Source organism: Lissotriton vulgaris, chromosome 6, assembly GCF_964263255.1.
Source record: "Lissotriton vulgaris chromosome 6, aLisVul1.2, whole genome shotgun sequence".
In the NCBI taxonomy this organism is placed as follows: Eukaryota; Metazoa; Chordata; class Amphibia; order Caudata; family Salamandridae; genus Lissotriton; species Lissotriton vulgaris.
In genome coordinates, this window is record NC_141694.1 from 909,338,383 (window position 1) to 909,364,627 (window position 26,245).

General features: G+C 49.6%; 1 protein-coding gene across 6 annotated transcripts in view; it reads right to left on the bottom strand.

Moving 5' to 3' along the window:
* The window catches only part of BIRC6 (baculoviral IAP repeat containing 6), a 2,386,688-nt gene that overhangs the window by 790,087 nt on the left and 1,570,356 nt on the right, over nucleotides 1-26,245 (bottom strand). For all 6 annotated transcript variants that reach the window (XM_086926902.1, XM_086926900.1, XM_086926901.1 and 3 more), the window contains one exon: nucleotides 10,303-10,411. In XM_086926902.1, coding sequence (XP_086783028.1) covers nucleotides 10,303-10,411 — 109 coding nt within the window. The remainder of the gene's footprint in view (nucleotides 1-10,302; nucleotides 10,412-26,245) is intronic.

Genomic DNA, 26,245 nt, shown 5'->3' on the forward strand with positions numbered 1-26,245 from the left:
TTAGCAGATATCGATGTCACAATACCTGAAGCGAAAACATTCTTCCCCACTCTAGGAACTATGGGAAATGTATCGGGAGGTTATATTGCCTTGTCTTTGTTAATGACACTTGGATCACAATGTTCTCTAGCCTAGGCTGTATTGTCAAAAACTTCACTAAGAGTCATCCCATGTGCAATCTGTCCATGCAGAGCTTTGTGATTACAAGAGGTAATCTGAGCACCTCTGAAACATTTTTGTTTACAGTTTAAATAGATGTTTGGTCAGTATTAGGTGGTCAAGAAGGCTTTTGGTACTCCGATTGTGGAAATGTGGTAGCTCCACCGGCACTTTGCAAGTCAACATATAACCTCACATACTGGAGTTCATGCTGAATAATAAGTCAACAGCTAAACTTTCATTGTTTTCTTTCCACTGATCTCAAAGGGTCGGGAATTTTACATCTCAGTAACTCATTCTGAAAAATAAGTCTGGAGCTTTTTTTGCAATTTTTAAGATCTCAGTTTCAATCATCTCAGGTAACTGAAAATGGTCTCAGGTAAATGAAAATGGGCCTTTTTTCTTCTGTTTCTTCGGTGAAAGCGGTACCACAGGTGGAGTCGAAGTTGCGAGTACTAATGCACAGTCCCGATTAGAAACAGACAATGTATGGGATTTTTAAGCACCACTCCTTTAAGGAATACAAGAGAATAAAGGAGCCAGTTTATAAAGAGTTTAAAATAGCTTCATGAAAGGTGTGAGTCGGAGAGAGTCAGAAGGCTAAAATTTCTTATCTATAGTTGACTTTTTTTGTCTTACAAGATGAAGAAATTTTTCTTTTTTATTATGCATAGTTTTTACTCACTCATTTTTAGAAAGATTTACCAGCAAGCACCTTTTTCTTAAAGATCTATTCGTTGTCGTACATGTTGACATGAACATAAACTCCTTTACTTGGCAGGCCTCAGGTAAAACTAGTTAAGCCATTCTCTCAATAGCTTTTTTTGGTAAAGTAATGAGTCAGAAAAGAACATATGCCGCTTGCATTTCAGGTAGGTAACAACTGGAAGTTTGTGGAAGAGATGCACTACTACAATGAAAATATTAAGCTTAAGACAAAAAAAACTAGAAAATTCTAGTGAAAAATTAAAGCAATCTGCATTCTATGTCAGGACACTGAGGCGAAGATTATGCGTTTCTTTCTCCTTTAATTCAAACAGCAGCTATTTTAAGCAATCAATACAATGACTTCATAACCCATGAAGCATTAGGAAAAACTATCAAGTTCACAACAACATCTCTTGTCCAATCAGGCGTCTCATGGCTCCAAAACTTTTTTTGACCTTTACTGGACTCCCTCTTTTTATGCTGCTACAGCCAGTGTCAGTCTAGTGTCAACACTTTTTCCTTTGAGTTGTAGCGTGATTCGTGTAGGAGAGTAGGGTCTGCAATCCTATGATCACCCCAGATTTTTGCTTTTTGCTTCACTGGTTCACGACTTCCCTGGCTGTGGGCCTGCTAATCAGACCCACAGCCTAGCTGTTCTCTCACTAAATTGACACGTGTACCTTAGGTGCATTTACCAATTGGTACTGGGCCACCTTATCAGACCCTGTAACTCAGGGCATAGGTGTACCCAGGGCCTACCAGGGGCTGGAGCATGTATTATGCCACCCCTGGCTGGCCATCTAAATCTGACACAACTGGCTGCACGACAGCTGGGGCAAGGTGGTGTAATCACCCTTTGCTTTAGATATAGTATACCTATATCTAACCCTAAAATGGACACATGTATTCCTATCAGTCACTCCTATGGCAGGCCTTAACAATCCTGAAGGCAGAGTGCTTGGAATCATGTGAGATGGTGCTCTGGCATGAGCTGAGCCCGTTTGCAGCTTGCGGAACCAAGTCCTAATAGCTGTTCCATGATAACGCATACCATATACTCTTAAGTGCATTATAATCCTCGCGGTTATATGCCAACTCTGGTATCGCTTTATCAAAACATGTCGAGTAAGGTGTCATACGAATTGGAATACTAACCTCTCGCCAATTCTGGCGACGGGGTTAGCATTCCACCCTTCTAGAGGGACACGACATGTGTGTAACTGTGAACCCCGGTTAAAGTTAACTCGAGCCTCAGCATCACAAAATGGATGCTGCCACCACAGACACAAGTCTGACCTCCTGCTGCTGGGAGACCTTCCAGCGAGGAGAGCTTGGACAAAGGGTTTCCTGTCAGGGGTGGTGCTAGCACCATCCCAGACAGGGTTTTGTGTATCCTGGGTAGGCAGGGCTGAGAGGAAGGTGACTGCAAGTGGCACCCCGGTGCTCACTATGCATAGGCCGGCTTGAACCAGTTCCAGGGGCACACCAGCCCCTGAGCTGGGGAAAGTCCAGACAGGGGAGAGGGGTGTAACCACCCCCCTTCCTGGTCCCACCCATGGGCAGGACCTAGTCGCGTACCAGCCCCTTTCTTTAGAATAAAGGTAGGAGCGGGGACCCTTCCAAATTAGATCTTTGAATCCTGAAACTACTTTCTACGAAAGGAACTCAAGACATCTTCTCAAGATTTCTCCCTTGTGACTAAGGAGTAGTCACCCTGCAGCAGCAGGCACCAACTAAGTCTTTTGCGGTTTGCTGAAGCGTCCTTCCTCCGAAACCAGACTGACCCAGCACGACGAGACCCGGACTCCCTGGTCTCTCTGACCTCAACCTGCCTCTACAGCACAGCTGAGAACCGTAGGTGCGACGAGACCAGAGGACCCGGCGATCATCAGAACCAGCACGACACTGACCTAGCACGACCACCGAGGGACCCTCGAGTGGGTGCACTGGGGTAAGAGAAGCCCCAACCCCAAGCAGCACGAGCACCGAAGACCAGCCCCCCAGCATCCTCCAGATCTGCGTGGGGCCCTTTTGCTTCTGTGTCGCTTGCCACGTTGTCCGGTCACTTGCCCGTTGGCTAGTGACCCTCCAGACGACGACCTACCATTGTTACAGCGCTGGTGTAGCTCCTCTAGACTGGCCCTAGTCTCCTCCTGAAGGGGACCTTCCTCGGATCCTCCTGGTCCACTCAAGACGCCATTTTGTGTCGCCACGTGGGCTTGCCGTAGCCAAGGCTTGTTGCCTCCTTCACCGGATCCAGCATCACCAGCAGCAGACATCCGACGTGGGACAGCTCGCAGACCTCCAGCCTGGTCGACATCAGCGCCCCCGGTCCTTGCAGCAGCAGAATCCAGTGTCACCTCTTCGCCTGGCTGAGTGACCTCGTCTGGTGCCCACCTAATCACTGGCTAGTGATTCAGAACTTGGACCCCTCTGCTTACAGGTACTCTCTTCACTGATCCAGTCCTTGGATCAGCACGGAACATCTTCACTGGTCGCCTGCCAGCGACTGACACTTCAGGCTCCTGGTTCGTCAACGAGGATTCCCGACGACACTTGAACCCTATGCAGCCGCAGCCCCTGGGCTAGGTAAACCGAGTACCACGGTGCTCCAGCGTAGACCAACTCTCTAAGTGTCTAGATCCACTTTCGTTTTTGACCTACCTAGTCGGGTTCGCCCGAGAACACTAACTTTTGCATTTACTAGTATCCATAGACTTTGTCCCGCATTACGCGTGAGAGTTCCCACTCTGCACACAACGCCCCTAGACCTCCTGCTTCTAATCTAAGGGTTCAGCATTGTAGGCCTAGCGTTTCTAAAGTCTCTGAGAGTAGTACTTACCTGCTAGTAATTTCGCATTCCGCTTCCATAGTATATGGTTTTTCGTGCCCCTCGGGCATTTGTGTAAATTGTGCGACTTTCAGTATTTCTTTAAGAGTTTTGTAATGTGCTTAGCGCCCTGTCCTCATAAAGAGTCCAGGGTTGTTGTGTTATAAATAAATATCCTTTTATTTTCATAACAACTTGTGTGGTGTCCTTTCACTTGGTGTTCAAGGGGTATATGTGATGGTATAACAGCTGGCTTAACACGCCCTCTAGAGTTTAGCCTAAAGACTGCTCTTGTCCATGCTACTAGGATAGCTGGTCTATAAGGTTGACTTACAACCAATCATCAATAAGGGTTGTTTGGACTGATACATAGTGATCACTAGAATAGTGAGCACTGCATATCAGGCCAACTTCTCACAATTCGTAATTGTTTTTTTTAATTGCCATATGATATGTATTGCCTATTTGTCGCTCAATAAAGAAGCTTGCATGGGAACGTCCTGGAGCTCCTACGCAGCTGCGATCTAATTTTGTATTGCTGGGACAGAAAGGAGTGCACTGCTGTCCGCAGGGCGCCAGAGGGCACGCCTCCTCATATCCTCCGGGACGCTCATCTCTCAACTAAGGCGGGACGGAGTGCGCGTCAGTTATGGCCATTGCCGAGCACCTCCGTCCCCATTTGTCGGATAGAGCTGATTTCTCCGGCCAGTCTGGAGTCACAACACCCTTCGGGGTTGGTTTACAGGCTTCCACAGCCTGAATTGTTTTGGCAGACCCACCCAAGCTCTGAATATTTATCCACCTGTATGCAGTGCTTTAAATGGGGAAAAACAAGTGCAGGTACTCATTAAAATAGAGTGTGGTAAGTGGGCGGGGCTAGGGGCGGGGCTAAGGGCAAAATGTGATCATACATAATTACTTCTGTACCAGTTGCAGCACATATTAAAGCACATGAGAAGCGTGTTTCTGTAAAAAAAAACAAAAAAACAAACAAAAAAAAAAAAAAACAGATTAACTCCTTACACAAGATATAAGTCATGGTGGCACTTTCACCCGAATGGTTGCTCGCACCTGATTCACAGTGCAGGGTCTGTCTAGAGACCCTGTCCTGTTAATCACAGCGTGACACAAGCCCTCTCAACCCCCTGCAGTCTGGCCCCTTCAAATGGGCGCTGCTGGAATCTTCGCCAGCAAATAAGCAAAAGGCTGCCTCAGCCAAGTTAATTACTAGCTCCTCGTAAGTAGAGCGGCCTCTGCCCTGGACGAGAAACCTAACCTGAGCCTGCCGGGCTGTCGATCAGAGCACCGGTACTCTCCCTGGCTCTAGAGAAGTGCCGGTACTGATGGCAAAAAAAATCAGTAGTGCCGGTGCTCAGTACCGGTCCATTTAAAGCACTGCCCGTATAAAAAAAGGGTGATTAGTCTACCTAAGTCACACAGACATTTAAACACTGTGAGTGATCTGGGACTCTGCCCCCTACCCCCTTCTCTTAAGGCCTATGCAGGTGTAGGGGTTCAATCCAACAAGCCCCCCCTCCTACTCCAAGACTTTGCCCTTGGGTTTCCAGTCCAACCAGACTAGCCATCTTGCCTTATACCCAACTCTAGCCCTCAGATCCTCCGGAAAGTTCCTAAAATAGAGGATTTTTACAAGTACTACGAAGAGGACGAGGATACCCAGTACTTCCCGGTCACTAATGACTTTTGTGACACTGTGGATTCCTCCATAGTCAGGGCAGTCTCAGAAGCATTGGCCCCTTTGGAGAAGAGACTATTGGATCTAGCACAGAAGTGTCTGCAACCCCTTGCCCGAGGGAAGAGCTACCTGGGCCTTCAGCCCCCAAACCTCTAGAGCAGGCCACTGAGTCCCCTTTTGAGAACCTGTGCAAGTGCCCACATTCAGAAGGGGTGGACCGGGACACTTTGCTAGAATGAAACAGGCGTTCTTGGATGCCAAACCACCCAATCACGCCAGCGGGCAAAGCCCTTCAAGACCTACTACCCCATAGCTGCTAGGGCTGGACTGTCTCTCCTCAACCCTCTGATGAGTCCCCAGGCGGGTCCGAAGGAGACTCGGACCATGACAGTTCCTGGTGCCCCTCTCCTTCCCTGCCCCCAGACCCACACCAGTCCACGGAATCCCCACAGGACGCCCAATCGGATCTCCTGGATCCAGAGGAGCTCCTACACTCCCAGTCTTCAGAGTGGGTCCCCAGTGAGGAGGTAGACAAATATGTGGCAGGCTGGCTACGAAAGCCCCTAGACCAGGAGGTCCACTCCCGCCTCAGGGCGGGTTGCCCTTGCCCGTCCCTTGACGGTAAAGTGGGTGTCACCACGGAAATTGACGCCAAGATTGCGACTTTACTGACTAAGTACATCAAGGACCCGAAGAAGGGCATCAACAAGTCCTGGCGGGCCTGTCAGGACAAACTGGCCCCTTGGTAGAGATCTTTGATATGACGGAGGATGTAAAGGCATCGGGCCCTGATCCTGCCAGATGTTCTCTCGAGTTGGGCGCAACAAGCTATTATATTCCTGGGTAACGCCAACTGCGCCATCTCCACTGAGAGGTTCAGGTCGCTTCTCATTGAACTTGACCTCAAGCTAGGTGAGCTAGCTATGTCGGAAGCAGGCCAGGTGGCTCAGGGCGGGCTCTTCAGCGACCTGTTCGTGAAAGAGCTCAGCAAGTTTGTCTCCACCTTCAACTCGCTGGACAAGGCCCAGTCCACAGTGAAACGCATTTTCAATGTGCCGGTTTTTGGCAGGGTTGGCTGTGGTAGGTGGCGCTCGGCTGGCTGTTCCTCACAGTCAGCGTCCGGTAGAGGCCAGCAGTCACAGAGGGAACAATGGCAGGATTCATCACGTTTCGGAGGTTTCTACCCCACCACAGGCCGCTACCGGTACAGAGGTCATCGCAACAGCGCCCGCGGGGTGGAGGTCCCCCCTCCCACTGTGTGTTCTTCAATTATCTCATATTGTTGCTGGGGGGGGGGGCAGGTTTGCACAGTTCATAAACAACTGGTGGGCCCTTACGGCCGACGCTTGGTGATTCAAACGGTGAAAGGATTTCATATAGAGGTTTACGGCTCCCCCTTCCAGTTTTCCCCTCCAGCCTCGATCCACTTCTTCAGCAGGGGATCCGCACTCATCCAGCAGGATGTGCAGGAACACCTAGACAAACAGGCTATTTGCTGTTCCTCTTCCCATTCCAGGGGATTTTTGAGCTATCGGTTCTTGGTGCAAAAACAAGACGGGGGTCAACGGCCGGTGATAATCCTCAGAGAATTCAACGAGTGCTTTGCGACCTCTTGTGTCCCAACGACTGGACAGTCCGGCTGGACCTCAAGGATGCTTATCTCACGGTCCCCATTTTTCCACCACACCATCGCTTCCTCTAGTTTCTATGGCAGGGTCAAACAGTCCAGTTCACCTCTCTTCCCTCCAGCCTGTAATCGGCACTGTAGTGCTTCACCAATATTCTGCAACGGGTGGTAGAAAGGTTGAGAACGCAGGGCGTCAGGTTGATCATATATCTAGATGACATGTTGTTCATGAACCAGTGTCCCCATGCATTATCTCAGCAGTTGCAGTCTGCAGTAAATCTCCTCCAATCTCTGGGATTCATGATCAACCAGGACCTCTCTTTCGATTACCTTTCTAGGTTTCGTGATCCACTCCATGGAAGCTACACTGAACCGCCTTTACAGAAAATGGCAAAAAACTATTACGAGATATGGCAGATTCTACAGACACCTCATACCTCTCTGCGCAGCATCGCAAGGGTTGTCAGTCTTCTGTTGGCCCGATCCAGGCCATCTTTCCGGGCCCCCTTCCTTTTCGGGTGCTCCATAAACTCAAAGTGTCTCACCTGCGCAGGGGTTTAACAAACGGTCTGCAGGTACCTCTTTCCGAGGAGGCCATGGATGAGTTTCATTGGTGACTCTCTCACATGGAGGCATGGAACGGATGGGCCATTTTCGGATCCAAACCCGACCTGATGTTTGAGACGGATGGCAGTGGTTCAGGTTGGGGAGCCTGTTGTGGAGAGTTCACCACAGGCGGAGGTTGGTCTGCCACAGAACGGTCACTCCACATCTCCTTTACAGTCCGGTGTTGGACCAGTGACAGAGCCCAATCCTGCATCCTCCTCAAGATGGACAACAGGGCGGCAGTCCGCTGCATAAACCACTTGGGAGGGACTTGCTCCAAGGCCTTGTTGGACCTTGCCAAGGACTTTTGGGAATATTGTCTGTCGCATCAGGTCTCAGTGACGGCAGAGCATCTCCCAGTAGTGTCCAACCTGGTGGCGGATTGGCAGTCCAGCCACCTGCAAGACTCAAGCTTGTGGAAGCTATTTCCCCGATGTTCCAGGCTATTACAGAAATGCTGGGGTCCGTTCTCGACCGACCTGTTTGCATCTCTCCTCGACCATCAGCTTTCTCAGGATTTTAGCTGGAGACTGAACCCGGGAGAGGTGGCCACAGATGTGTTCCTTCATGAACAGGGCTATGCCTTTCCCCTCTATGCAATGATCATGTGTTTAAAGACTCAAGTGTGCATACAGAAGGCAGAGCTGGGGGTGATCACCTCAGCTTGGAGATCGCGATGCATGGTTTCCAGTTTTGATGGAACTTTCTTCGGCTTCACCAATCCATCTAGTCCTGCTCTCTCATCTCTTGAGCAACCCAGCAGGCAATCCTCAGCCTCTGGTGGTGAGTGACTCCCTCCCACTTATGACGTGGAGGATTACAGATCTCGGAAGGTCCCTGGCCTTTCAAGAAGCGCTGCGGAGCTCCTCACCCGGGCCTGGGCAGATGGCACGATCCATTGATACCGATCAGCCTGGTCTAGATGGACGGGTTGGTGTCTTTGATGGAGTCTGGATACCGTGGGGGCAGACCTTGTCCACATCCTAAACTTTCTTGCCCAGCTGCTTCGGAAGGCCTGGCATACAGGCCTGCCAATACCTTTCAGTCAGCAGTTTTGGCTGGTAATGCAACCGTGGTAAACCAACCAGTGGGAGAGCACCAGTTAGGGAAGAAGTCTCTGCGTGGCATCTGGCTATCTCTTCCTCCGGAACCGAGATATTCGGTCCTCTGAGATGTCAACAAGGTCTTAAATCTGCTATCAAAATTGCCAAGCACCAAATATCTGTCACATAAGCAGTTATCTTCCAAGTTGGCGAGTCTCTGATGTCAGGGCCCTGGATATAATAGGACGATCTTTTACTTTTGAAGGAGTCATCTTCCATGGGTACCCTTGTACCAAATGCCAGTTGCGGGTATTTTCATACCCGGCTTTTTCAGAGGTGCCCAAACTGTGCAGTGAGATGCATCAAGGCCTAGAAGGCCATGACGGCCGATGTGCACCCGCACGGTGAGAGACAGCTTCTCATTGCCTTGCAAATGCTGCGCAAGGTAGTTTAGCCACACACCGTGTGTTATGGCACCTTTTTCTGTTCATAGGTTCAAAATCCTCGAAGCAAGAGGGATAAACTTCCACAGTCGTCTTGATCGCAGGAAGGAAGAGGCAGTCCAGCAAGAGTCAACAACAGTTATGGAGCCAGGAGAAGCCTGATTTGACAAATGTTACTGTGAACTTGATCGTTTTTCCTAAGGCTTCATGGGATATGAAGTCTTTGTCTTGATTGTTCTTTGTTTAAAATGGCTGCTGTTTGGAAAAAAAGGAGAAAGAAAAGCATAATCCTCGTTTCCTTCATAGAATCGAAACTTTCCGTTAGGACAGCTAGGACATTTTCATTCTCGTAACAGTGGTATACTGAAAAGATCTGTGGCTGCAAGCAGATTTGTGGCTGCAAAATGATAAATGACGGAAGCCATGGCGGAACTATTGGGAACCATATGGATCTATTTAGATTGCTGGGGAAGATTAAAAGGTGAGAAATTTGTTAGAAGTATTCATTTTACGTCCACACAAGACTTTAATCAAACTATATTTTATAATTCAGGAAGAATAGTAGTTGTGCCACATGTATTGGTTTCATGGAGAAAGATGAATTCAGGAGTTTAATACTTTAACAGTCAACACAGAAATCTGGTAATCTCATGGAGATTAGCTCAAATGAACAAACAATTTTCTGTGTGCAGACCCAAATGGGATTTTCCATTATGATTGTCAGCCTCAATAGTAAGAAAAACCTGAGATCAGTTAGAACACATAAAAAAAGAATTAAAAAACATGTTAAGTGGGAAAAACTTTAACCATAGGAAAATATTATAGAAAAACACGGGTTTGAAAGACCTTTATAGAGCAGCTTACAAGTGAGGTTTAACCAATACTAGCTCATTAAATTCTATATTTGAGAAGACAAAGATACACACTTTTGGCTTTAGTAATCTGCCTTTATTTAAAACAGCAAGGATCATTTCAGACAACAAATTATGATGGTAGAATAACATGAGGAGTCTCTTATGAGAGAAAGTAAAAAAAAAAACAGAGCACTTCCATTACATGGTAAGAAAAGAATGGATTTACAACTTTCACATAAGAGGCACAATTATAGGATGAAGGAAAATCCTTGCAATTTGTGCTGTTAATTCACAACACTAGCAAGCAGGACAGATATTTTTTGAGTATTTTCCTACCTGTCTTTAGTACCAGGGTCTTGAGTTGTTCCAAGCTGATAAAGAAGATCTATTGTAGAGTCAGAAGACAGTCCATTTAGTCTTCCAAACAGTAATGGGCTATTCAGATCTTGCACATGCAAATAAAGAAAGAGATCATTAGAAAAGCATGGGAGCTTGTTAAAAAAAGAATAAAACATATGTTTGCTTGCATTTTGATAATAAAGCAATTACAAAAGTTCATCTAATTTCTATTCTAAAAAAAATCTACAATGACAATAACTTTAAACACGTAATACTAATGTTACTATCTGCCCTTAGTCACAACAACAACACTGACCAAGCTGCACAAGTTACTACTTGTGTAACGATATATCTGTAAGAGACATTAGTTAGTGATAGATTCCTTACCTTAGAATATCCCCAGGCGTCCGACCAGATCTGGAAATTTTTGCGTAGCAGTACCCTTGCGCGTCGGTAGGCGTCGTCTGCGGCTCCGTGTCAGTCGTCGGGGGCGCCGTGATGACGTCGTCGGAGTACTTAGACGCCGCCTCCGCGTGCTGACGTCAGTTCTTAGACACAGCTTTTCCGCGCCAGAAACGCAGAGCTATGCTAAAAACCAACACTGGTGCCTTGAAACTAGGGCCCTGAAAGGGGATGACCTTAACCCTAGATATCGGTTCGCAGAACCGGGAGGATGGGTGGGTCGGTAAGGAATCTATCACTAACTAATGTCTCTTACAGATATATCGTTACACAAGTAGTAACTTGTGCATCTGAAAGAGACACGTTAGTGATAGATTCCTTACCTTAGATAAGATACCCCAGCAATACCAACCCAGATGGTGGGTTTGCGAACCAATAATCACACCAGAAAGTCCTGGAGGACGGAACGGCCAAAGAAGCCATCCCTCCGGACTTGGCTGTCCAGGCAATAGTGTCTTGCAAACAGTGGCGTCACTAGGGGGGTGCGGACCGCACCGGGTGTCACCCCATCATGGGGTGACACCAATCTGGTTACACTGCTGGCTCGCCTCGCTGTGTAACACAAACACAGCTCTGCACTGCAGTGCAGCTTCAACTCTGCTCTGAGTGTGCTGCTTTATTATGATGCGCAGCACCCCCATCTGCTTTTGCTTGCAAATTGAAATACTGCTGTCAGTGCAGTGCTGCCAATGCACGTCGTAACGCACGCACCCACCACCTACTATAGTGGTGATGTGATGGTGCGATGCGCGGCGGCGTACCCAGTTTGTGGGTTCCAGGGCCGTCAATCTTTAGAGCTACCAATGACGGCCCTGGGACAGCCCCCGCGCGCTGTGCTCCTCAACGCGTCACGGCGGTCGCGCGCCAGCGTACCACGTCTGTGGAGAGACAGTGTTTGAAGGCGTGATCCAGAAAGATAATGATTCATGTGCACTGTTGTTCTGGAACATAGCAGGGTTTAGGCAAAAAATCACAAATCCAGCATGGGAGTCAGTAATAGACGGTCAGGATATAGTGGCCTTGCAAGAAACTTGGATACAGGAATCAATCCATGTAAATGGCTATAGAACCTTTTTTACACCAGCAGTTGGAGGTCATTTTGGAAGAGCTAAGGGTGGGTTGACAACGCTTGTTTCAAATCAACTTAAAATTAAACAAGCTCACTGTCATTTAAATTCCTGTTACTTCCAAATTATAAGTTTACGGAACTATAAAGGAGCTGTGGTATTAATTATTAATTTTTATAATAACATCCCGAGAGATGATATTCTGGTCGTAATGAAGCAGCTTAAAGATGAAATTCAGTTAGAGGTAGATAGAAATGAACGGGAGCTGATAATTATATGGGGGGGGGGATTTTAATTGTTCATTATGTACTAAAAGGAATCAGGGCCTATGCGGCCTAGTGACAGAAAGAGACATGCACTTAACACACTTTGAACATACCCTGATGGGGGACTTACTTAATGAATTATTATTCATGTTTGATTTGGGGTTCGCCAATGAATCTGTCCCAGAACCCACACCGTTTGCTCCGACTTTTGTTGGGAGAGGCTCATCGACAACTATTGATTTTATTACTACCTCCAGTAACCTCAATCATAGACTTCTGGGGGTTACGAATATCCAATTACCCATAAGTGACCACCTTCCACAATCTCTTAAGGTAGCATATTTGTTCCCAGACCCACCGACGGCCGCGTCTCTGGTAGAGACAGCGGTTGATGTTGTCCTTGGGAGACAAAATGGGTACACATTAAAATGGAGTAAAGTAATCCCCACAACCTTTTTTGAGAAACTCTGGAAGGCGTGCTCAAATAATTTTAGGATTTGCCTAAGCGACAGCTCCACTAACGATCAAATTATTGAGCACTTTGGAACAATAGCTGCAAACATAAAAAGTAGCCTAAGGGTGGAGGCAAAACGCAGAGCCAAGGGGCCCAAGAGCTGGTTTAATACTGCATGTACAAGGGCTCTGAAAAACCTAAAACATGCAGTACACAGATTCCCTAGGGATAAAAACGAAATTAGAGAGTGTAGAAACACATATACTCAGGCCCTGAGAGTAAGGAAAACCGCGTTGAATAAGGAGGCATTAGATTCCCTTTGTGAGGCCTCGCAATCTAAAGATTCCGCTGCATTTTGGAAAGCAATAAACACCCCTTTCCCTTATGAAACTCACGCAGCGCGAATCGGGATTGCAATAGACGAGGACAAATGGGTAGACCATTTTTCAAACCTTTACAAAGCACAGGAAGACATCCATGGTGGGGGTCTTAACTCTAGCCTGGATGTACAACAGAGTTACAACCTGGTTATAACAATTGATGAAGTGCTTTTAGCCTTGGGATCTACTAAATGCGGTAAGGCTGCCGGACCCGATGGGATTCCGGCAGACCTATTTAAAGCTAATACTGAAATCTGGGGGCCAATGTTAGTACAACTCTTCAATGCAGCTCTTTCACTGGGTCTGAAAGAATCTTGGTTCACCTCAGTCATTGTTCCCATCTACAAGAAGGGGGATAGGAATAGCTGTGCCTGTTACAGACCAATCTCCCTTCTTGATTCCTCAGTAAAAATCTTAGGACGTGTTGTGTTGGCAAGACTCCAAAGCTGGGCAGAGGAAAATGATATCATTAGTGATTTGCAATTTGGCTTTCAAAAAGGGATTGGTACAATTGAGCAAGGGTTAAACCTAATGCTTTTGCAGCATAAATATATAAGGATTAAATCTGAACGCTTGTATTTTACCTTTGTCGACCTTTCTTCAGCGTTCGACTGTGTATCACACTCTAAATTGTGGGACATAATGAAAGGTTTGGGAGTGGATAATAACATCATCTGTTTTTTGAGGGAACTCTACAGTGGAGCCACAGCCTCTGTCCGCTACGGCAAGGGAGGAGAATGCTCCAGACAATTTAGTGTAGGCCGTGGAGTGCGGCAAGGTTGCGTATTGGCACCTTTTCTGTTCCTTTTATATATTAATGGGCTCGAGCGTCATCTGCTCCAGGAGTGTAGGGATATGCCCAGGGTGGGGAGGAGGGAAATCCCCGCGCTCATGTATGCGGATGACGCAGTACTCATGGCACGCACTCCACGTGCCCTGCAGAAACTAGTAGTTAGTTTTGAGAAATTTATGTTGAACCTGGACCTACTAGTAAACTGTAGCAAGACCTTCACAATGAATTGTGGCTTAAAACCAGGTAAACTAATGAAGCGCATTTTCTTAAACAATGTGCCGCTGGATAACACCCCAACCTTCTCCTATTTGGGCATTTTATTCCATGAGTCAGGTTCCTGGACAAGCGCTATTAAGGCTAGAACTCTTTTATTTATGAAAACGATCATGGCTTTACAGAATTTTGTTAGAAAATTGGGTAGGAAACCGATAAAAGAAATGTTAACCATCTATAAAGCTACATGCTTGTCCGTGGCTATGTATGGCTCAGGTCTGTGGGGACACGCAAATGTTGACCAAATCCAGCTGGTAGAGAACAAATTTCTGAGGGGAGTTCTAGCAGTTCCACAGTGTGCTGCCACATTTAATTGTCACGCTGAACTTGGCCAAACCTACATAACGGATATTATCAGAGTTCAACCTATCCTGTTGTGGCACAGGGTATGGACTACTAACGAATGCGTTATGAATCGGGCCCTGCTACGTGACACCCTCAGTTTGGACCATGCGGACAGAATGGAATGGCTGGGATATGTTAAGCACTTTTTGACCGAGATTGGGCTACATTCATATTTCTCGGACCCATCCACAATGGACACTATTCCCAGGAAGACACTAAAAACCATCTGCCTAAACCACCTGCTGGATAAGAGGAAGAGAGTCGAAATCTTGAAACCTACAGTACACTCTCACCTTCCTACCCTCTGTGAGACTAACACTGTACAGCCATATTTATCCCTGTCCATGACTAACTATGATCGTTTTCTTTTAACCCGTTTTAGATTTTGTATATATTTTAGATTAGTGTCTTTTCCATCCATGAACTCATGGAACCACATTTTGCCCGCTTGTTTGTGTGACGGCACGTCACAACAATCTGATATTCATATCCTTTTTTTCTGCAAATTTTATACTGCTATACGTAGGAAAATCATAGTCCCTTTTTTAAAAAACATGAATTTAACCAGATGCCGCCCAGCTTTTTTAGAAGTACAGAAAATGGACACGATTTTAACTGTTACTGTGATTTTAAATTATTTAAAAACTGTTTTTAAATTCAGGAAACAAATTCAAACTGAAACATCCTAGACTCCCTATTGACCTACCTCACTGCACTACTAATTATGAGAAGTAATTATTGTAACTGCTGTAATCATTGTATTCTGTTTATATGTTTGTTACTTTTATGGTTACTTGCTTTTTAACCGAATAAAGTTTATTGAACTGAACAGTGTTTGATATCGCGCGCGCCGCGCCGTCATCTCCCCTTCATCCGGGAATGGGTCCGGAGGCCGAGGTGAGAAGAAATGTTATTTATTTTATGAAGGAGTTTACTTTAGAAATGGTGGTAAATGGATTTGGGGAGAGTGTTTTTTATATAGTGCTCTTAATTGGGCTTGTCGGAATAATTGGTAGTAAAATTGGATGAGTGTCTACCATAGTGAAAGATCGGATCCGGTGTCCCAAAAAGCACCAATACACATATGTAAAAAGTGCCTGACCTGCTTTGAACTGGGAGGGAGCGGCGTCGCGCACTACTGTGTTGTGAGTATCCAGTGTCCGATCGTATCAAGTGTTTGAAGTCGGTGAGTAGGTGCCTGGATGTGGGTGCAAATGGAAATGTGGCACACAACAATCAGATCGCATTCGCAATCGCATTAGAGTCCCAGTCCCCAAGGTCGGGCCAAGACAGTCACACAGTGGGTGCTATAAAAAAGGAAGCTTTAAAGACGTGTCAAGGAGCGAACTAATGATTTCAGGGCTGGTGCTCGCTATCGCTTCATTATTTATGTGCGCTGGCTTGGCGTTGCTGTCAACTCTTTGGGGGTCGGGTTTGGTACTGAAGGTCACTACATTTCCCTAAATATAACCAGGCACTAAATGTGTGCCACCAAACTCAAAACCCCCATTGAAATAGCAGCACCACAATACCGTATGAGGAGCTGGCCGGCAGTGAGGGCCTGTCTGCTTTTACATAGCTGCCAAGGTTTCAGATTGCTATGCGTGACATTTTTGTAATTACAGTGTTATTATGAGTGACATTTCAATGACTATGACTATGAGTGACACTTTCTCACGAACAAAGTCAAGCAATGAAGACGATTGAAACATATAAATGTTAGAAGTTAAACCTGTGTGAGGAATAAGAAACTCTAAAAAAACAAAATCTTAAAACTGCTGCTATACCAGAAATGGAAGGACACTAACTAATATGACACAGAGAGCCCTGCCCCCAAACAGGTCACTTGTTTCTGCTAGGAAGTCTCAGCTTCCATGCTCGCAACAATATCAGAATGCACATTAGTGTTATTAAAAATGTTTACCTAAAGTACAGAGAAACGCCAATAAGAACAGGGCACTCTGCAGCCAGCCAGCCAGCCAGCACTTGACTGTAGCGCCTGGAACACAACACTACACAACATTCAGAATTACATAATATTGCAGATGTAAAACAAAATAGATAACAAAAGATAATGCAAATTTTCTTTTAACTCTTCTACGTAGTATGATAGATGTGATGAAAATATTTCGTAATGGAAAAGGTCAGAAGTTCGTAATGTAAAAAAATAATCCTACTGATTATTTAAGTTTTACTTGTCTTTCATTTTAAAGTGTGTGAGCTATGATTTTATATACAGTTTAAAGTGAACTGTGCCTATACCTTACACTTGGGCACTGCGAACACCGATGCTGACCAGACATGACAGCCAGAATCGGTTGATCCAGGCGATAGCTGTAATCATTTTCAAACTGGGGCCATACTGCGGGATCACAGGGGTACAGAGTGAGGGAGGTCTGCTCTTTGGCTTGGACGGACGGTGTTCAGACATATGGCTTGGCCCAGGAGCACGACCACTTACAGGCCCCAAAGACCACAAAGAATAGGGTCGCTCTGTGTCAGCTTCTCTGGGTGTGGAATTGACAGGCACCCCAGCACACAGCAGGACATGTCCCAACATTACCTAGGATCACAGTTCTGCCTGATGATGGGGACCCCCCCCATGTAAACGGGGATATTTGAGGGCATCAAATGCGGCTTACAAATGAGAAGTGGCTTGTCACGATTGTCGAGCAGGTGCAGTGTTGTTCTGCTGCCCCAGCCCCACAGCCGGTGAGGCACCAGCCACAGCTAGAGTGAGTATACTCATTATGGTCACTGTTATAGTGGAGCTACAGGCTTTGAGGCCTCAGGTTCAGCTGCTTCAACTTTAGTTTGCTCAGTATCAGACATGTTTAAAATAATTGGAGAAGAATTGGAGATTACCTTGTGACACAGACACTTACTTGTACTCTGTAGCAGGCAGCGCCATCAGAGGAAAGGGCCAGCCCGCTGCAACGACTTTCTGCAGCCCCGCATAGGGGCTCCTGGCAGCAGCCGCGGTTATTTGCCATCTGTGTCCACTGGCGGACTCAGAGCGGAGGAGAGCCATGCGGTAAGTTATGAGGGGGTGACACCATGAGTTACCAGCACCGGGTGACACCAACCCTAGTGACGCCACTGCTTGCAAACGTGTGCAGAGAGGCCCACGTAGCCGCCTGGCAAAGTTCCTGCAAGGGCAATCCTCGGCCCCAGGCAGTTGTAGTCGCTGTGGCCCGAGTGGAATGAGCCCTCAGCCCAACAGGGGGTTCCTTCTTAACCAAGGAGTAACACGCCTGTATACACAGGATGATCCACCGCAAGATGGTCCGCTTGTGCACCACTTTCCCCTTCTTAGCGCCCACGTAACTAACAAAGAGTTGGTCATCCACCCGGAACTGGCGTGTGCGATCCAGATAAAACGAGAGCGCACGTTTTGGGTCCAGACGGTGGAGCCTCTCTTCCTCTCTCGAGGGATGCGGAGGCGGAAAGAAGGTGGGCAAGGTGATGGGACTGCCCGATGTGGAAGGCTGTGACTACCTTGGGCAGGAAAGAGGGCCTTGTCCGCAACACAACCTTGTCCGGATGGACCGAAAGGAAAGGAGGTTTACAGGATAGAGCCTGGAGCTCACTCACTCTCCTGGTAGAGGTGATGGCTACCAGGAAGGCAGTCTTCAAAGTAAGAAGGCGAATAGGAAAGTTGTGAAGTGGCTCAAAGGGAGCGCACATCAGAAAAGTAAGAACCAAGTTCAAGTACCACTGAGGCATCACAAAGGGCACAGGAGGGAACGTATGCGTGATGCCTTTCAGGAATCGGTTAACAATAGGGGACTTGAACAAAGAAGGTTGATCAGGCAGCCTCAAAAGGCTGAAAGAGCAGAAAGGAAGCCCTTGATAGCGCCCAGAGCAAAGCCCTGCTGGGCAAGAGAAAGAAGAAAGAGAAGAACCTCAGAAAGAGGATCCACAGCCTTTGCTGTGCACCATGCCACAAATCTGTTCCACCTGCAGGCGTATACCGACTTTGTGGAGGGACGCCTGGCTGCCAGAATGATGTTACAGACTTCAGGAGGCAAGTCAAATGGCCTCAGTTGTCGCCGCTCAATCTCCAAGCATGGAGGTGGAGACTGGACAGGTTCGGGTGGAGGACCGTCCCCTGCTGCTGCGACAGAAGGTCCTCCTGAAGAGGCAGACGAACCGGGGGATCGACTGACATACTGAGTAGCTCGGGATACCAGTACCTTCGTGCCCAGTCCGGAGCCACAAGGATGACTTGTGCCCGGTCGTGCTTGATCTTCTTCAGCACTCTGGGCAGAAGTGGTATAGGCAGAAAGGCGTACAACAGACCGCAGCTCCACTCGTGACGAAAAGCGTTCCTGAGCGAGTGCCGCCTTGGAAATTCCAACGCGCAGAACTGATGACATTGCGCGTTCTCTTCGGTGGCAAATAGATCTAACCAAGGCTCTCCCCACTGCAGAAAGAGACCTTGCGCCACGTCCGAGTTCAGACGCCATTCGTGATCCATCATGCACCGGCGGCTGAGTTCGTCCGCCCTGGTGTTCAGGGAACCTGCCAGGTGTTGAACCACCAGGTCACGCCCTGATGTTCCAGCCATTGCCAGAGGCGCAGAGCCTCCTGGCAGAGGGTCCACGACCCCACCCCGCCCTGTTTGTTGCAGTACCACATGGCGGTGGTGTTGTCCGTGAACACCCGCACTCCACTCCCTCGGACAGAGGGGAGGAATGCCTTCAGTGCTGGACGAATCGCCCGCAGCTCCAAACGGGTGATATGGAGCCGGGACTCCGTCAGAGACCAGAGGCCTCTGATCTCCACCTCTGCCATGTGTCCTCCCGAGCCCTGGAGGGACGCGTCCGTCACAACCACGTGCTCTGGTTGGGGGAGGGAGAGGGATCTGCCGCCGACCCAATTGCGGACCGTGAGCCACCACTGCAGCTGTCTCGCAGTGCCCTCCGAGATCAGGACATGGTCGGACAGGTTGCCCTGATGCTGGGCCCACTGAAACTTCAGGTCCCACTGCAGAGCCCTCATCCGCCTACGAGCGTGATGCACCAGAAGGATGCAGGAGGCCATCATCCCCAGAAGCCGCAGCGTCAACCTGACCGAGACAAAGGCTGAAAGATTGGAATGAGAGCCTGTATATCCCGAACCCGCTGTTCGGGTGGGTTAACCCAAAACTGCGCTGATTCAAGAACCGCTCCGATGAAAAGGAGCTTCTGAGAGGGGCACAGGTGGGACTTCGGCACACTGATGGAGAACCCCAGCTGGTGCAAGAGGTCTGCCGTCGTCTGGAGGTGGCTGACGACTGTCTGGGGCGAGCCCGCCTTCAACAACCAGTCGTCGAGGTAGGGGGAAGACTGAAACCCCTAACCTGCGCAGATGAGCTGCGACCACCGCCATCACCTTCGTGAACACCAGTGGGGCGCTGGTAAGGCCGAAGGGGTAGCACGGTAAACTGAAAGTGCTCGTGGCCTACCGTGAACCGTAGGTAACGCCAGTGGGCCGGCAGGACGGGGATGTGGAAATTAGCATCCTGCAAGTCCAACGCTACCATTCAGTCTCCTGGGTCCAGGGCATCTAAGACCTGAGCCAGAGTCAGCATCTTGAACTTCTCCTTCCGGAGGAAGCCGTTGACGTTCCGTAGGTCCAAGATAGGGCGTAGGCCCCCTTTGCCCTTCTTGGGTACCAGAAAGTAGTACTTCTGGCCCAGGAACGCGCTTGATGGCCCCCTTGGCCAAGAGGGCCGAAACTTCCTCCTGCAGAAGCCGCAAATGATCCCCCGATACGCGGTGGTGTTGCGGTGGCATGGCTTGAGGGGTCGTCTCGAAGGGGAGGGAGTAGCCCCTCCGGACGATCTGCAGCACCCACCTGTCTGAAGTGAGAGTGATGATGGCGAACCCTGCCCCCCACTGGCGTCACATGGGCCGAGAAGCAAGGACTAGGAGGAGAAGCGGATGCTGCGGAGGAGGGTGTGGACTGGCCTCGCCGTTGTCCCCGACCGCCTCCACGGCGATTTCCACGGCCGCCACCGCGCTGGATGTTAGCCTGTGGCGTGTGGCTGGCAGCACGTGTGGGGGCGCCCCTTCCTTGGCCACGAAAGGAGCAAAAGGCACCCGTTTGCTGGCGCGGGGCCGAGAGGCCCAAGGACTTGGCCGTAACCCTGGAGTCCTTAAAGCGCTTAAGAGCATGGTCTGCCTTGTCGCCAAAAAGGCGACGGCCATCACACGGCATGTCCATCAATGTGTTTTGGACATCAGCCGAAAAGTTGGCGGACCTCAACGAGGCGTGGCGTCTAATCGCCACCGTCGTTGCCATCGCTCTACCTAGTGAGTCGGTGGTATCCAGCCCACACCGGATAGAATATCTGGCTGCATCCCGGCCCTCCACAAGGGCTTGGCCGAGTTTGGCTCGTACCTCCAACGGACACTCTGGAAGCAATTCCGCGACCGTAACCCACAGAGAGTGGGTGTAGCGGCCCAAGAGGCAAGCGGTGTTGGAAGACCGTAGTCCCACACTAAGGGAGGAGAAGACCTTTTTACCGTACATCTCGTACCTCTTGAACTCCCTGTCCTGCGGAGCCGAAGGGAATGGGTCTGGGAAGTGGACGCCTGGATGACCAGGCTCTCGGGGGTGGGGTGGGTGGACAGGAAAACTGGGTTGCCCGGGGCCGGGCTGTGGCGTCTGGCCACGTTCCTATCTACGGGCGAACCCGTAGCGGGCCTGGACCAAGTGCCCAAAAGAACGTCGGTCAAGGCCTCATTAAATGGCAGCAGAGGCTCTGTCGGGCATGACTGCAGTTTAAGGACCTCAGTGAGGAGGTTAGTCTGCATGGCCGCGACGGGGAGCTCAAGGCTCAAGGCCTTGGCAGCCCTCATCAACACCACACCGTATGTTGCCCCCTCCTCCGAAGCCACGGTAGGAGGCAAGACAAAACCAGTGTCTGGAGAGGTGTCTAGACCACTGGTTCCCCAAGGTCACCTGTCCAGTCCTCTACAGGCTGACACTCTCGGGTCAGAGGGTCTTCAGACCCCTCCCAATACTCCTCATCACCCATCTCCTGAAATTCAGGGTTGTCAACCAATGGGGCCGGTTCATTGAAGTAAAACTCCCCAAGCGCCGTCGAGAGCGGCGCCCAGCGGCGCCGTTCTGACGTCGGAACCGGAGCGAAGGAGGCATGGGGGACGGCGCCGCCCGAGGACGGCACCGGAGGTGACACCTGACGGACCGACGCCGGGGGGGTCGTAAGGTCCACCGGCGACGACCCAGATCCCGAAGCGGGTCCAGTGGGGTCCCGCGGCACCGGGCCCGAAGGCGTCGGGACTGTTGGGCCCTGCGGCGCCAGGCCCGAAGGCACCGGCGGAGTCGGGACCGTGGGGCCCTGCGGCGCCAGGCCAGAAGGCACCGGCGGAGTCGGGCCGAAGCACTCGACGGCCTCGGGGCCGAAGCCCCCGACCCGCTAGGGGCCCCAGACGGATCCGCTGAGCCCGAAGGCCCCGCGGAGCCCGTCGGAGGAGAGAAGGACCTCATGGCCATGAGGAAGCGCTCGATCTCCTCCGCCGTCGCGTCTCGCCCAGGCACCGGAGGGTGTGGGGCTGGATGCGACGCCCGCGACTCCGACGGAGCCGCGGGGGCGGTGTCACCCGAACCCCCGGCCGCGTCGCACGAGCGTCGGGGGGAGTCAGAAGAGCGATGACGCCTCTTCGACCTCTTGTGTTTCTTACCTGATGACGACTTCGACCCGGAGGAGTGGTGCCGACTCTCAGAGCTGTGGTGGCTCAGACCCAGCAACCGGTCCCTCGACCTCCCGTGGGACCGGGACCTTTCGCGGCGCGGGGCCGACTGCCGGAGTTCGAGTCGCCTGCGGGACCGCTCCCGCCTGGCTTTCGAAGAGAGGGCCCGGCAGTCAGAGCAGACATTGTCGTCGTGGTCGACGCCTAGACAAGTTAGACACAGGTGGTGAGGATCCGTGACCGACATCGTGCGGTCGCAATCCTCGCAGTGCTTGAATCCAGGCATCCCTATGGCACCGATCGGAGTCGTACGACTTCGAAAAGATGATCAAAATGATCCAAAAAGTTAGTCAAAAAGGGACTAGAAGTACTGCTTTTTCCAGATCTGCGCTTGCTGGCGCGGAAAAAAGAAGAACTGACGTCAGCACGCGGAGGCGGCGTCTAAGTACTCCGACGACGTCATCACGGCGCCACGACGGACGCGGAGCCGCAGACGACGCCTACCGACGCGCAAGGGTACTGCTACGCAAAAATTTCCAGATCCTGTCTGACGCCTGGGGATATTCTAAGGTAAGGAATCTATCACTAACGTGTCTCTTTCAGATACTTATGTTCAGTAACGCTCTTTCTGGACCATACTTTAACCGCTGATTCTTCATCTTCAGGATATCTCGAGGCACCATACAGGATTCAGAGATTATTCAGCAATGACTCCTGCATGTCGCTAGGATGCAAGAGTGACTTCTGATTAATACCTCTAACTGCAGATACCTCACTTTTACAGCAGATTCCTTACCTTTACAGTAGACCTCCAAATGAGATGTCCAAATGGTGGAGGGTCTCAGGAGTGCACTCAAACCAAGAAGGCATGCAGACAAAAGGGCATCTCTGTGGACCTAGCTATCAAGGCAGTTTGGCTTGATGAACATATGCATTGATGGACGAGTTACTTACATTCGGTAACAATGTATCTGGTAGAGACACAGTCTAGCCGCAGATTCCTTAACTTGGGAAGTGCCAGAGCATCGGGACACAGTCAGTTAATCTTCCCATGGCCCGGGAGCTCTGGCTACACAGGTATCCTTTTGTGTTCGAAAACAGTTTCAGTTTACCCATGTAGGTATTGGTTGTGTGTGTGTGTGTGTTGGGGGGGGGGGGGGGGGGCTGCTGTGCGAGGCTGCAGGAGTCGACATGGAGTCCGGCAGAGGTCTGCTAATGATGTGGAGTCTTGCCCAGAATTGCTGGGGAACCTCTGGGCGTCGGGTGCAGAGGTTCACAGTTCCGCAGGCAGAGCACTTTGTAATTAAAGGCAGGTCCTGTGTCTTTTTGCAAGGCAGGCAGTCCCCCCAAGTTTCTGGAGGTCTCTGGATTACGGGACGAGGCAATCTTCATCAGTAGGGTCTTTGAGAGCTGCAAATAGTCCAGTAGAGCTGGGGCTATGTCAGTTGATGCCTTCAGTCATCGCTGCTGCATGGCTTTCTTTGTCCTCTTCTTTATGGGTTGTCGGTAATCTGAGGATTAAGGTTCAGGATTGCCCATAAATACTAATTTAGGGGTGTTACAGGCATCAGAGGGTAATAGCCATTGGGCTACTTACCTTCAGGGTGCCTACACCTGTGGTATGTCCACTTCCTCTAGGGAGGGGGCATGTCTATCACTATTGGTTAGAGTCCTCCAAAACAATATGAAAGAATCTCAAAGGCGGGGGGTCACTTCAGCTCCGAGCACCTTAGCGTGGTCCTGGCTGGGAGAGGGGTCATCTCTCTTGCGTAATAATTTTCCAGGTGACCTTGCTGCAAAAATGGGGCTTGGATCAGGAGGGCGGGCATCTCCACGAGGCGCCTGAGAGGACAGTTCTGAAGAGGCTTGAAGGGAGCACACATAAGATAAGTTAATACAAGGTACAAGGTTTAAGTCCCACTGGGGCATTATAAAAGGAGTAGGAGGAAAGAGTTGAATAATACCCTTAAAGAACCTTTTTACAATAGGAGACTGGAAAAAGGATGGCTAATCTGGTAGCCGAAGGAAGGCAGAAATAGCTGCAAGGTAGGCCTTTAAGAGTGCCCACGGCAGAGCCCTACTGGGTTAAAGAAAGTAGATACAGAAGGACCATTGAAACAGGGCCAGAGAAGGGATCCACAGCGTTTGCTGTGCACCATGCCACAAACTAGTTCCATCAACAGGTGTATACCAGTTTCGTGGAGGGATGCCTGGCTGCCAAGATGACATTATAGACTTCAGGTGGAAGGTCAAAAGCAGTCAACGGTCGCCGCTCAATCTCCACGCAAGGAGGTGGAAGTTTGACAGGTTCGGGTGTAGAAACGTCCCCTGCAACTGCAACAGAAAATCATCCTGAAGATGCAGTCTGATCGGAGGATTGATGGCCATGCTTGGGGGTCCATACTCGTCGTACCCAGGCAAGAGCCACCAGATTAACTTGGGCCCGTCACGCTTGGTCTTCAGCACTTCTGGCAGGAAAAGTACAGGTAGACAGACGTACAGGAGGCCGCAACTCCACTTGCAACAAAAAGTGTCGCCAAGTGAGTGCCGCCTTGGAAATTCCAATGTGAGGAACTGCTGACATTTCGCATTCTCTTTGGGGTGAACAGATCTAACCAAGGCTCTCCCCATCGTTGAAGGAGACCTTGCATCACCTCAGAGAGAAGACGCTATTCGTGATCCACCAGGCACTGACGGCTGAGTTTGTCCGCCCTGGCGTTCAGAGAACCAGCCAGGTGTTGAACCACCAGCGCTATGCCTTGATGTTCCAGCCTAGCCAGAGGGGAAGAGCCTCCTGACACAGGGTCCACCACCCTACCCCGCCCTGCTTGTTGCAGTACCACATGAAGGTGGTGTTGTCAGTGAACACCTGCACCACTCACTTTGAGAGAGGGAAGGAATGCTTTCAGCGCCAGGCGGATCGCCCTGAGTTCCAGCTGGTTGATATGGAGCCCGGACTCTGCCAGAGATAAGACGCCTCTGATTTCTGTCTCTCCCAGATGGCCTCCCCATCCCAGGAGAGACGCAGCTATCACCACTGTTCGATCTGGCTGCGGAAGGGAGAGGGATCAGCCTCTGACCCAAGCTTGCTTCTTTTGCCACCACTGAAATTGTGTTGCAGTTTCCTCAGAAATCTGGATGTAGTCGGAAAGATTCCCCTGATGTTGCACCCACTCGAACTTCAGGTTGGACTGCAGAGCCCGCATATGCCACCTGGCATGATCCACTAGCTGGATGCAGGGGGCCATGAAGCCTAGCAGCCTCAGTCATTCTCACTGAAATCCGGGATAGAGGCTGAAATATCAGTATCATAGCCCGAATATCCCGGACTCGCTGTTCGGGAAGATAGGTCAGAAACTGCACAGAGTCCAGAACAGTTCCGATGAAAGGGAGCATCTGAGAGGGGATCAGGTGTGACTTTGGCACGTTTATAGTCAACCGATTTAGGTGGTGTGAGAAGTTGGCCTGATATATGATGCTCACTAGTTCTAGTGATCACCTTGTATCAGTCCAAACAACCCTTATGGTGATTGGTTGTAAGTCAACCTTATAGACCAGCTATCCTAATGGTAGCATGGACAAAGCAGTCTTAGGCTAAACTCTTTTGGCATGTGAAGCCAGCTGTTTTACCACATATAACCCCCTAGAATACCAAGTGAAAGGACACCACACAGGTTGTTATGAAAATAAACAAGTATTTATTAACTAACATACACCTCTGAACTCTTTATGAGATCAGAGGGCTAAGCACATGACAAACTCTTAGGAAAAATACGTTTAAGTTGCACAAATTACAATGGTGCCCTAGGGGCACGACAAACCATATACTAAGTAAGTGGAATGTGAAAGTCGATAATAGGAACGGAGCTGTCCAGAGGCTGTAGGATCGCTGGGACCACGCTATACTAACTTGAGGTAAGTAATAGGAGGCCCACGGAACGCGTGTGCAGAGTGTGAACTCACACGCGAGATGCGTACAAACGTCTATGGACAGTACAGTTTAAGAAAAAGGTGAGTACGGACGTCCCTGACTAGATAGGACCAAAACGGCTGTGGAACTGGACACTAGGAGAGTCAAGCTACCCTTGAGCACCGAAATGCTCGTGTTACCTCACCCACAGGCTGCGGGTGCATAGGTGCCAAGTCGTGTCGGGTTCCGGCGTTGAAGTCTATGTAGCCTGGAGGAAAAGATGCTGC